A 12,737-nucleotide genomic window follows, 5' to 3' on the forward strand; every position below is an offset into this window, starting at 1 on the left:
AATAGAATAAGAAATGAGAAAAAAGAGAAAAGACAGGAAAGAGGATAAAGCAGAAGGAGGGAATCAGACTGGAACGATGCAAACATCAACATTCAGAACGGAACTGAATAACTTTCTGTCACATCCAACAGCGGCTCTGTGTTTAACTGGGAAAGTCAGGTGGAAGGAAGAAACTGAGTGTAGCTGTGCTGACCTCTCCGTTCTTGCTGAAGCAGACGGTTCTGGCCTCCATGTCGAGGACGCAGGTGATGAAGTCTCCCTGCGTGAAGCTGCTGAGCGTCAGCGTCTGCTCTCCGTTGTGGTACAGGTTCCCGCTGTAGGCGCGGTACAGCCACATGTCCGACGTGGTGCGATGGTTAAAGTCGTGGACGGGCCAGCGGGACACGCCCACGCACGTCCCCTCGTTGCCGCGGTTCTCCTTCACGATGTAGAACTGCAGCAGGGAAAAGCAGCGGTTAGCGGGGCTTTCCAGGTGACTTCCAGGTGATTTCTGTGGCGGGATCACCTTCCACTGGTAGCATCCGGAAGAGATGCCGGTGGACGCCAGGCCGTAACCTTTGCCCCCGCTGCCGTGCGTCAGGCCCTGGCCGTTCTCCACCACGCAGCACTGCGCCTTCTCCGGGTCGAAGGACACTTCCTGGATGGGAAGGTTCTCGTCTTCCTCCTCCGCCTCGCCCTGCCGACCAAACAGATGTCAGTGTCCCGCGTCCACCTGGGGGATCAGGGTCGCCGTGACGACGCCCTCACCTGCAGCTTCAGCTCCTGGACCTTCTCCTTGATCTGGATGGAGTGTTTGGCCTGAGCGACCGGAGCTTCCCACATGCAGTCAGACAGCAGAGAGAAGAGACGGTCCACGACCTGGAGGACAGAGAGACATCAGGACAGAGACAGTAAGAGACAGACAGACAGAAAAACAGTCAGACAGAAGAAAAAACAACAAAAAAAGAAAAACAGAAAAAAAGACACAAAGACAAAAAAGAGACAAAGACAGAATGAAAAGAAAAACAAAAGAGCAACGACAGAAACAGAAAGAAGCAAACAGGCAGAACTGTAAAACCGTAGCTTCAGGTAGTGCTGCTCAGGTGCGCCCCCTACCTGGGTCAGCTGGTCGTCCTCCATGTTGGCCTCGCAGGCCGGCAGGACGGCCTCCAGCACATGCAGGGCCAGCAGGCGGGTTCTCATGTTCCCCACCAGAGGAACGCCTGCAACATTTTACATCTGTTAACATCCCCATCTGACCCGTCGACTACACTCACCTGCTACCTGCAGAGGGCGCACCTGAGCAGCACTTCTGAGCGGCGATGTTCAGCAGAACCTCGGTCCATTTGGGGGACGCCATCTTGGACTGGATGGCCTTGGAGGAGACCACCCTGCGGAGGAAGACCAGGAAGTCCCCGAGGTGGAGCTCTGCGGTGTGCTGCTTCCGGATTAAAGCTGAACAACGAAAACGTTGAGCCATTACACAACCCGGAGGAAAACCAACAATCTGGAGACGATCTGCTCTCATCCGACTGCAGGACGGTCATCAACGGGAACCAAAACTCTCCAGTTGACGTCCAACCTGAGCCCATACTCCAGTTTTTACCTAAACCTGTAGACCAGTGTTTCCCAACCCTGGTCCTCCAGACTCACTGCCCTGAATGTTTTAGGTATTTCCTTGCTTCAGTCCAGCTGATTTCAATTGATGACTGATTAACAGGCGTTTGTTGAACTGCAATCAGTTGAATCAGGACATTAAAGCAGGGAAACCTAAAACATGCAGGACAGTGGGCCTTGAGGACCAGGCCTGGGAAACACTTCAGGTTCTGAGCTGCTGCTGGTTTCAGCATCTTCTACTGGCATGATTAGCTTTAGCGAATCATTTTTATCTCCCAATAAAAGTTCAGAAGAATCAGCCGACTTGAGTCTCCTTTATCAAAAAATGCAGGGTTTTGAATTTTTTATATTTGGTGATCGTGGCATGATGATTAAAGGGCCAGTATCATGCAAGACTTACTTTTCTGAGCTTTCCATCATGTTTTAATGTTTTCCCTCATCAAAAATAAACCTGGAGTATTGCTTTCATTCTTTCATGTTTAATAATCCTTTAATCTCCATGGCAACCATTCAGTCGTGGAAAACGCCTGGGTGGACCTAGCTCCGCCTTCGCGGGACAGTTCCTCCCCACTCAGCTCCTTCAGAGCAGCCAGCAGCAATTAGCAAACACCTGTTGGAACTGCTGAGTTACTTCTCAGAGCTGGTAAGAACATTGCTAAAGGGCTAATAGAGGAGCCATGTTGAGATGACTCTTCCTGAAGGAAGAGTTTCAGAAAAAGCAGGAGCTTCTTAAAGAGACAGAGACCCAATTGTAAGGGGTCAAATTGCAAAGTCAAATTTCTCTTAAGACATATTTGATATAAAAGTCATTTTTATAACAATTGAAGGTAATTAAGTGACCTGACTGTTATAAAATGTGTGCATAGAAAATACACAATCCTGTTCCTTTAAGGGAGATGTTGAACAGATTCGGTTATTTGGTAGCAGAGTGTTTTAGGCTGTTTTTCTCCAGGACAAAAGGTGAGATTAGACTTTTTCTTGTTATTTAAGCCTTAAAAATAACTGGCACAGATGCTTAATGACTGCTTTTATCTGACAAAAATAATGTTAAATGCAGTTATGTAAAATGTTAAATTTCAGCAGACCTTTGTGTAACGGTCAAATGTTGGTTGAATTATATTTGACCAAACCTGAGACTGACACTGGTTGTGTTACTAGAACAAGACGTGTAAAGGTGAGAGAAATGGATCTGGAGGGATTTCTGTGTCTGTTATTGTTTTGTGTTGTTTACATAAAAAACTGAATTCAGAGGCAGACGGAGACGTGGATGTGGGTCAGGATTGGAGCTAGATGCTAAAGCTAACCTCTGAAGTCCTTCTTGTCAGAGTCGAGGGAGTCATCCGTCTTGGAGTCGTCTGGGTCCTTCCCTGCCGCCAGCCGGCTGCCTCCTGCCTGGGCCAGCAGGTTCTTCAGCTGGCTGCACAGCAGGTCCAGCAGCGCCTGCACCACCTTGGGACTCAGCTTGTCGGCGTACGTCCTGCAGAGACAGACAGGCCGCTAGGTTAGAGGCGCTCTGGGCCCCGGAGGCGCTGCGGCGGCATTACCCGGTGCTGATGGCCAGGATCTGCAGCAGGCGGGTGGAGGCCACCTTCAGGGCGTTGCTAAGCTGAGACACACCCGGCTTCTGCAGCAGCTGCAGCGGCTGGCCCAGCATCGTCTCGGTGCCGCAGAGCTGCGACAGCACATTGAGGAGGCCGCTGGAGATGGCAAGGGACACGTCCACAGGCTGGTAGCGCACGCTGAGCGCAAACACCGTCACCAGCAGGAGGCGCTGCTGGGCTTCTGTAACGGAGGAGGAAGCAGTTTCATGAGGCCTGGTCCACATGAAGCTGGGGATTTTCAAAATATATTAATCTCATCCACACCTTTAAGGAAAGTGTTCATACAACACTGTGTTTAAACACGCCGAGCCCATAGGGGGCAGTGTAGCGCCAAGATCTGTCAGCTAATCGCAAGCCTTCAAAACCACCACCACTTCCTGTTAGGAGCCAAACATGGTGCCAGGAGGTTTAGGTAGAACTACTTTTAAATACCGTTAGAAAATAAAGTTAATAAAACATGAAACGATGTCGACTGGGAATCATGTCAGTGTGTGGATGTTTAATGAAACACTGAGTTCATTTAAATCAACCTAAAAGTCACCTGTTGGTTTTAAACCATAATAAATGGAGCATTGATCAACATATTTGATCTGTATTGATTATTTTGAAAAATTAAATGTTTGTTTCTCAAACTGTCGACTGTATGATGTTTTCAGGACATTTTATTTTTGTGTTTTTATCATGTAAAGCGCTTTAACTGCCTTTGAGCTCCAAGTGATTTTTCTCCTTAGCAGCTCAACATGTTGTATTTATACAAAATCAAGTAAAAGTCTGAACCATCTCTGACAGCAGCCATCTTTCCTCCTCTGCATGGCAAACAGCAGCAATGTGATGTCATCGCTGCATTATCTGTTGCAGGCTGGAATGCGTTTGCCTCTAAACCTCTGGTTTTTGGTGCAAATGCTAAACCGGAGAATTTGCAAAACGTCACGTTAATCGGAGGTTTTATTATCAGGATTGTTTTAGTGATATTAAACGGAGGTTATGTGTTGATGAAACTGTCAGGTATCTGGGTATGTGTGGATAAATCCGGTTCAGACACCAGCTGTGTGTGGAAAAGCAGGAGGGCGTCGGTACCGATGTGGTGCTTGTTGGCCTGCAGGGCGCGCTCCAGAGTCACCGATAGCTGCTGGTAGATCTTATGGACGGCCGTCTGGATCTCCACCTGCAGGCTCCGCTTGGCCGCTTTGATCCCATCCTGCAGCACAAACGTGCCAGTCAGAACCAGACCACAGAACCGGACCAGAGCTCTTCCTCCTCCTCCTCGTCCTCACCTGGTAGTGGTGCAGCTGCACGTTTTCCCTCTTCAGGCCGCCGCTGCCCACGGTGCCGAGGCCGAAGCATCCAGCCAGGAACTGCAGCCGGACCGAGGTGAGCAGAGAGGAGGACTGGAAGGCGCCGCCCGTCCGCTCGGCGCCGCCCTGCTGACTGTCCTTCTCTTCCATGCCGGAGATCAGCACCACGATCTGGTGTAGCGCCTCCAACCGCAGCTGCAACCACAGTGACATGATGAAGCAGAAACCGGAACTTTAAACCGTTTAAAACCGGGACAGAGGAACAAGCAGCCTGGATGCTTTCTGATCATCACCGGACGTCAAAGAACCAAACAGTAAAACCTTAAATATAAACGAGTAACTTATTGTTTTCTGCTTTAATGTGTTTCAGACAAAGAAAGGATCTGTATCGTCTTAATATTAGAAGCATTTATAATTAAATTAATAATAACAAAATAAAAACATATTTTGAAATGGAAACAAATTAAAAAGTAAATAAAATTACAACAAAAATGAAACCAAAATATTACAAGAATAAAAACTTAAAATTTTAAAATGGAATCAAAATAAAGTGTGAAGTAATATTTTTATTTTGGCCTCTTGTTTTTAAAATAGTCAATAAATGCATAAGTTGTTATTTTACAAAGCCTTTATACTTGTAGATGCATTTTTATTCTGTTTTTAATTTCTTTTCATTCAGAAAATTTCAAAAAGTAGAATAAAGATATGATACAAAACATATTTTATACAAAAAAAATTTATTTAGTAAATATTTTTGAATTTGTTTTATTTAATTAAAAACATTTTTAAGTAGAAAACAAATAGTATATTTTTTACATATTTTTCTATTTAGAATTTTTACTTCAATACAATTTATTAAAAAAAATTTTTTAATTAAAAGGACTTAAATGTCCACGGCTCTCCTGGGTTACTGTCGTCCTTTCTGTTGGTTTTACCGTTTTGTTTTTATCGTGCTGTTCGTTCGTTGTTTTATAAATAAAGTTGCGTTGAGGATGAACGTGCGTCTTCGCCGCCTCACCTCCGCCCTGCTCTGCTGCTGCTCCATGGCCAAGATGGCGGCCTGCGGGTTGGTGGACATGCCCTCCTCGGGCTCCTTGAAGGCGGGCGCCAGGCCCACGTCGCCGCTGATGAAGCTCACCATGTTGTCGATGAGGGCGTGGACGCCCAGCGAGCGGCTCAGGTCCAGGTCCGACTCCCCGTAGGAGTGGGCCGAGCCGTAGCTGCGCTGCCGGCTGAGCTTGGACCGGAACCAGGACTCCGCCAGCGAGTCGGGGGAGCTGTGGAGCATTCCTGGAAGGAAGAGGAGGAGACGATGAAGAACCAGAGCATCACTCCACTGATGGGACGGGGGGACAGATGAACCATGACAACAACCAGCAGCTTCTCCTCCTCTCTGTCTCCACATCAGTACCTCTCTTCTTCTGGGAGCAGGCCAAGTCCAGATCCACGTTCCTGCGTCCGCTCTGCAGCAGAAAACACACACAGCCTTCAGCTCAGGACCCAGGGTACACTAGGACCCAGGGGACACCAGGGCCCAGGGGACACCAGGGCCCAGGGGACACCAGGACACAGGGGACACTAGGGCCCAGGGGAATGTGGGGGTGGAGCTTCTTTACCAGGCCGTAGCTCTCCTCGTCGGACTCGGGCTGGGACAGGTCCGACTCGCTGCGGGACTTGATGAGCCGGTAGCTGGGGCTGCTCTGCACCGAGCGGCTCTCTGCACTCAGACTCTCACTCCTGGAAGCAGAATTATTTCCCTCTATTTATTAAAAATAAATGTGTAGTCATATAATTACACATATTTTAGATTACCGTATTTTCTGCACTATAAGGCGCACCTAAAAACCTTCAATTTTCTCAAAAGCTGACAGTGCGCCTTAAAATCCGGTGCGCCTTATATATGGACCAATATTGAGCCACAACAGGTCGCGGAACTACGGAACTACGGTAAGCAGCCGCCGACTTCATTTTCCCCCGTAGAAGAAGAAGCGCGCGGTGCATTCTGGGATATATGACTGAGCGAAGCGTGCCATTTCCATATGTATTTGTGTAAAGACCCCAAAATGGCTCCTAAGAAAAGACACGTTTACGAGGCAGAGTTCAAACTCAAGGTGATCAGTCACGCAAAAGAACATGGGAATAGAGCAGCAGCGAGAGAATTTAATATTAATGAATCAATGGTGCGGAAGTGGAGGAAGCAACAAGATGACCTGCGCCAAGTAAAGAAGACTAAACAGTTTCCGAGGGAACAAAGCGAGATGGCTACAGTTGGAGGACAAACTCGAACAGTGGGTTGTTGAACAGAGAGCAGCAAGTAGAAGTGTCAGTACAATCACTATTCAAATCAAGGCAACAGCGCTAGCATGCGAACTTAACATTAACGAATTTAGAGGCGGTCCTTCTTGGTGCTTTAGGTTTATGAAAAGACGTAATCTCTCCATCCGCACACAAACTACTGTTTCACAGCAACTGCCAGAAGACTACCAAGAAAAGTTGGCCACTTTCCGCGCATATTGCAACAACAATATTACTGAAAAAAAGATCTGGCCAGAGCACATCATCAACATGGACGAGGTTCCACTCACCTTTGATATTCCTGTGAACCACACTGTGGATAAAACGGGAACACGTACGGTAAATGTTCGCACCACAGGGAATGAGAAGTCATCCTTCACTGTAGTTCTTGCTTGCCAGGCTAATGGCCAGAAACTTCCACCCATTGTTATTTTCAAGAGGAAGACCTTGCCAAAAGAAAACTTTCCAGCTGGCGTCGTCATCAAAGCTAACTCGAAGGGATGGATGGAGGAAGAAAAGATGAGTGAGTGGTTGAGAGAAATTTACGTGAAGAGACCGAGTGGCTTTTTTCACACAGCTCCGTCCCTATTGATCTACGACTCCATGCGCTCCCATATCACCGATGGTGTCAAAAAACAAGTGAAGCGCACTAATTCAGTACTCGCCGTCATTCCGGGTGGATTGACAAAAGAACTCCAGCCGCTAGATATCGGTGTCAACAGGGCATTCAAAGCTAGACTGCGAACTGCGTGGGAACAGTGGATGACAGAAGGCGAACACACGTTCACCAAGACAGGGAGACAGCGCCGGACGACATACGCCACTATCTGCCAGTGGATCGTAAATACCTGGGCTGATATATCATTCTCAACTGTGGTCTGAGCTTTCAGGAAGGCAGGAATTGTCACTGAACCGCTAGACAACAGCAGCGACACTGACTCGATTAATGAGGACTTTGACGAAGCGGAGCCGGGCATGTTGGATGCCGCATTAGCGCAACTGTTTAATTCGGACACTGAAGAAGAAGAATTCGAGGGATTCGTGGATGAGTAATGAATTAATAAAGTGAGCTTTGCATGTTTATTTTGTGTGTTTACAGCTGAACTGCTGTTTACAGTTTACAGCTACGTCACTGACTCGGGGAAAATAATAAAACAGCTGTTTTTTCATTTTGGGAGTTAACGGAGTTGTCTGGTTTGTAATTTATTAATAAAGGTTTGTAATTTATTAATAAAGTTTGACTGACTTATCGGACTGTTTTGCTGACATTCCCTTTAGCGCAGCTCCATCTAATGGATGCATAACGTAACCCCAGCCTCTACTGTAGCGTCTATTCTATCAACACATTCTCACTCCAGACTCGTAGTTGGGACGATTTCTGACCATGAGTCGCATATTAAGCAACGACTTGGGCAGGGTCCTTCAGCTTCACATGTTGACGATTTGGGAAGGTTTTTTTTTTTTCCATTTTTTTCTCCGAAGAGTTTTTGCGGCGCTAGTGGCTCGTATTTTTTCTACAGTAGGCAGACAGGAAGGAGGGTGAGGAGAGGGGGGAAGACGTGCGGTAAAGGTCGCGTCGAGGACTAAGGCCTCCAAACGTAGGGCGTGCTAACCCCCTGCGCCACCACAGCACGCCCCGACGATTTGGGAAGGTTACGTGTTTTACGTGGATTATTAACGCGAAGGGTTCTCGCAACCGCTGCCGAACCTTCAAAACCCTTACGGTAAGGCATAGGGTAAAAGCCCTCACGTCACATATTGACACGAAAGGGGTACCCCGCGTGTCAATATGTGACGAGGACAGACCATCCCATGCGTCAATATATGACGACTTGGGAGTGAGAATGGGTTGATTCTATCCGCCTTATAATGCGGTGCGCCATATATATGAAAAAAGTTTTAAAATAGGCCATTCATTGAAGGTGCGCCTTATAATGCGGTGCGCCTTATAGTGCGGAAAATACGGTAAATTATTTTACAAAATTGATTAAAATGTATAAAACTGTACATTATTTAATTACATTTGAAGGTGCATTTATTTATTTCATGATATATCTATTTTTTATTTAATGCACACCATTAAATAAAAAATATATCATGAAATGAATTAAATCATTAAATAATTTACATCATGATATGTATATATTATTTATGTAATTTTGTCCCTTTTGGCCCTCCATACACCTTCCCACCATGATTCTGAAAATCATTTCTCGACCTCCTGCAAGGTGTCTTGCGACCCCCTGTCGGCCCCGCCTCCCTCTCTGGGAACCCCGCCTTAGCAAGTTACATTCTGGGAATTTTAGTTTTTCTGCTGCACTTGTAGTTCTGGAGTTCTGTAGGGTTCTGTGCTTGAAACCAACAACGTTTCACTTCAATTTGCATCCAGGAAGTTAATTTACCGCATGCATCATCTCCATCATCACCTGGCTCCCACCCCGCCGTACCTGGTCATGAAGCTCAGACAATCCTGTGTTCCGGCGGCCGACTGGGTCGGACCGTCCTCCTGGTTCTGCTTGCCCAGCTCTCCCAGAACCGGGCTGACCCCCAGCAGCAGCAGGGCGCAGCGGTGGATGACCGAGTTGCAGGCGGCCGTGTACAGGTCCTGGCCCTCCGGGAGCCCCGCGCTGCCCCGCCGCTCCTCCTGCGACTGCGCCGCCTCCTCCTCCTCCCCAGATCCCGACGCTGCCGCTGCGCTGCGGGACGCCGGCCCGGAGCCCGGGCCTGTCCCGCTGCTGGCCCGCTCCCGATCCCGGCTCCGAGCCACCTCCCGCGCTGAGAGGAAACATTGAAAGATTTCTGCGTTGTGCATCGAGCACAAGCACACAGACACAGACGGATGCAGGGTTAGAGTGTGAGCAGCCTGGAGACTTCAGCAGTTAAGACAAAAAGCTGCAGAGCGTCTCAGAGCCACCACTACAAACGGTTTAAACATTTAGTGTCGAGACGCACCGATCCACTGCTTTCACTTCTGATACCGATATCTGAGGTTTAGCATCAGCCGATACCGATCCGATACAAAAACAGCTGAAGTGACTTAAAACTTTTTATTTTATTTAACACAGACATAAATGTATAGAATAATAAATGTATTTGCCAATTCTGCACCAGTACAGCTCTAGTTATAAATATGTTGGATAAATTGTATTTTTAGTAATTATCAAATATTCGTTGTATCATGTAGCTTTGTAGTAACATTTAGATAATGTTTAATTATATGCTTTTTCTCTTTTTCCTCTATTCTAAGTAATGTCTCTGTGTGTTGAATAATTATGATTCCTTCCTGTGACCTCTTTGAGAAAGAGAGCAGTGAAGCCTTCATGGAGATAGCGGAGACAACTCTGTCTGCTCTCCTGTGGTACTCGACGCCGTGTCTGGTACTCGACTGGAGCAGAAAGATTTAGAGTGTAGATAACATGTGTCTAATAGTAAATGTCATTAGCGCTGCAACAATGTGATAAATTGTTTTCCCCTCCCTTTGAGAGTTAAAGCGCTCAGTGTAAGAGGGTCCCCTAAAAAAGCAATAAAATAGAGGGAGCGGGAGATGTGTTTTCAGAGCGGTTGGAGATTTGTAACTGAAAGCATCTCTCTGTCTGCTCTCCTCGCGAGTACAAAAAGAATTTAACTCTCTTGTCTTTCCTGTGTTTTGTTTAATAGGTATTTAGACCCAACAAAATACATTTATAACTTCATTAAAACATGTGAAAACAACTTTAATCTGTTCCATCGGTGTAGTTATGAGCCAAACCGGCAATAGAAAATAAATTGGGTGAAAAACTGCAACAAACCTTCTGCCACATGATTCAGAAAGTTAATTTATCAATAATAAATGTAATGTGGATCAAACACAATGTCACCGATACCCAATCTAGAATTCCTTTCTACAGATTTTATTGTTATTTTGTTTTCTTCTGTAATATTGTTAATTTACCAAAATAAAGTGAAATGTTTCCATGTCGGAACGATACAGACTAGCGGTGTGCCGATCGATCGGCCACTGATCATAATCAGCCGATTTCTGTGAAAAAGTTTCTGATCGGTGATCGATCACTGTCTCTTGTCGCCGTTGAACCGTCTGGTGGTAATATTTCACCGACGGAGCGCCGCTCAACCTCCACCAGACAGGGAACTCTCTCACCGAACAGCTGCTCAGAGCTGCAGCAGGTAACTTAAAATTTTTTTTGATATGTACTAAAATACGTCTATTATGTCAAAATTAGGTGAATTTATACCAGATAATTTTTCCATTTTGCAAAGATAACATGGTATCATTTATACCTAAAGCGAAAAATTAACAGCCATTCCTGGCGATAACCAGAGATCAATGATCGGCAGAGATCGGTGATCAGCAGAAATCGGCGTCATGGGTTATCGGTATCGGAAACAAAGAACCTGATCGGAACATCTCTAACTTGGAAACACTGAAAAGTTTTGATCCAGACCTAAAATCTGATCATCTTCATCCCAGCAGACAGATTTCACTTCCTGGGACCAGAACAAGAAGAAGTGAAGAACCAGCATGTTGGACCAGATCAGGTCCAGATCTGGATCAGAACGTTTCTGGACAGGAAGCGGCTGGGCTGGAGGGCTGTACTTACTTCCTGCTGTCATGACTTCGTGCTCCCGGTCCTCTTCCTCCTCGTCCTGATCCTGGTGCCCGTCTTCCCGCTCGCGGTCGGCCCGCTCCTCTAGCTCCGCCTCCTCGTCGATGGTGCGGGTGAACGAGTTCTCCTGGGGGTCCATGTCCAGCGAGTCCTGGTTGTCCGAGATCTGCACCACAACGTTAGACTCTGCTTTTATTTAGGAATACATCATCGACTTCCTGTCAGACAGCTCCTCTTCCCCCGCCTTTCTGAGAGCAGCGCCCCCTAAAGGAGGAACTCGGCCGGCATGGAAGTCTGTTTCTGATCAGATTTTAATTCAAAGCTTCAACAACTTGCAGTTATAATCAGAATTATGAAATGATCTGAAATTTAAATATTTAGAGATCAGCAAAACTAACAACTGATATCAAAACAAATCAGAGAACAAAATCAATACAAAGAGGAGAAAAAGTCAAAATATTATGAGAACAAAGTGTTAATATAATGAAAATAAAGTTGTACTAAAACCAGAATGAAGTCAAACTTTTAGGAATTAATTCATAAGTGGAAATAATACGAGAATTTATAAAAATACGACAAGTTAAAATAAAACAACAACAAAGTAGCAGCTCTTAATAAATGAAACTTTCTATTTCTCAGAGAACTGGGAGTAAACTGGGAGTGAACTGGGAGTGAACTGGGAGTAAACTGGGAGTAAACTGGGAGAGAACTGGGAATAAACTGGGAGAGAACTGGGACTGACCCGCCTCTCTCGGGATGAAGACCGGGTCTGGATGAAGTCCAGGTTCTTGCAGGCCAGCAGGCGGTTCCGGACCTTGTAGACGCTGCGGTAAACTTCGGCCAGAGACTTGGATGGCTGGTACCTGCTGGGAAGGCAGAGTGAGCGGCGGAGGACAGGAGAGCGGGGTGAAAGGTCAGGGGTCGGCTCACCTGCCCTCGCCGCAGGCGGGGCCCAGCAGGCCGCTGTGCTTCAGCAGCGCGGCCAGGCAGAACCTGGACACGGTGTCCAGCAGGGACTCGTTGTTCAGAGACGCGTTGTCCCAGTCTGCAACGGGAGACACAGCAGTCAGGCCCAGTTCTGGTTCTGCTTTGGTTCTGGTTGTGGGTCAGACCTTTGCTGATGGCGTAGTCCTGCATGTTGATCCAGAGGCTGTTGGCGGGTTCTTTGGAGGAGCCCAGCGCCAGGTCCAGCAGGACGCTGAGGTCGGGGCGCAGCGGCCGGTCAAGAGGCTTCTGCTCCTCGTTCCCTGACAGCGCCGCCTCCAGCAGCGAGCTGATGACCCAATCTGCAGGGAGAGCGCAGTCAGAACCACACAGAACCACATAGAGTGTCTGGCGGGCCGGCC

At 47.0% G+C, this 12,737-nt stretch overlaps 1 protein-coding gene across 10 annotated transcripts in view; it reads right to left on the reverse strand.

Annotated features, from left to right (window-relative positions):
* Positions 1–12,737, reverse strand: part of herc1 (HECT and RLD domain containing E3 ubiquitin protein ligase family member 1) — a 48,229-nt gene that overhangs the window by 20,955 nt on the left and 14,537 nt on the right. For 7 of the 10 annotated variants that reach the window (XM_028015904.1, XM_028015909.1, XM_028015911.1 and 4 more), the window contains exons 19-35: positions 12,504–12,677; positions 12,322–12,436; positions 12,134–12,257; positions 11,386–11,557; positions 9,235–9,586; positions 6,109–6,229; positions 5,904–5,955; positions 5,511–5,782; positions 4,472–4,687; positions 4,275–4,395; positions 3,141–3,378; positions 2,901–3,073; positions 1,279–1,434; positions 1,096–1,202; positions 748–858; positions 506–676; positions 194–433 (exon numbers count right to left, since the gene is read on the reverse strand). In XM_028015904.1, the coding sequence (XP_027871705.1) occupies positions 194–433; positions 506–676; positions 748–858; positions 1,096–1,202; positions 1,279–1,434; positions 2,901–3,073; positions 3,141–3,378; positions 4,275–4,395; positions 4,472–4,687; positions 5,511–5,782; positions 5,904–5,955; positions 6,109–6,229; positions 9,235–9,586; positions 11,386–11,557; positions 12,134–12,257; positions 12,322–12,436; positions 12,504–12,677 (2,915 nt within the window). The remainder of the gene's footprint in view (positions 1–193; positions 434–505; positions 677–747; positions 859–1,095; positions 1,203–1,278; positions 1,435–2,900; positions 3,074–3,140; positions 3,379–4,274; positions 4,396–4,471; positions 4,688–5,510; positions 5,783–5,903; positions 5,956–6,108; positions 6,230–9,234; positions 9,587–11,385; positions 11,558–12,133; positions 12,258–12,321; positions 12,437–12,503; positions 12,678–12,737) is intronic. The other 3 variants (XM_028015913.1, XM_028015905.1, XM_028015910.1) reach the window with 2 other exon arrangements.

Source organism: Xiphophorus couchianus, chromosome 4 (assembly GCF_001444195.1).
Source record: "Xiphophorus couchianus chromosome 4, X_couchianus-1.0, whole genome shotgun sequence".
Lineage (NCBI taxonomy): Eukaryota > Metazoa > Chordata > Actinopteri > Cyprinodontiformes > Poeciliidae > Xiphophorus > Xiphophorus couchianus.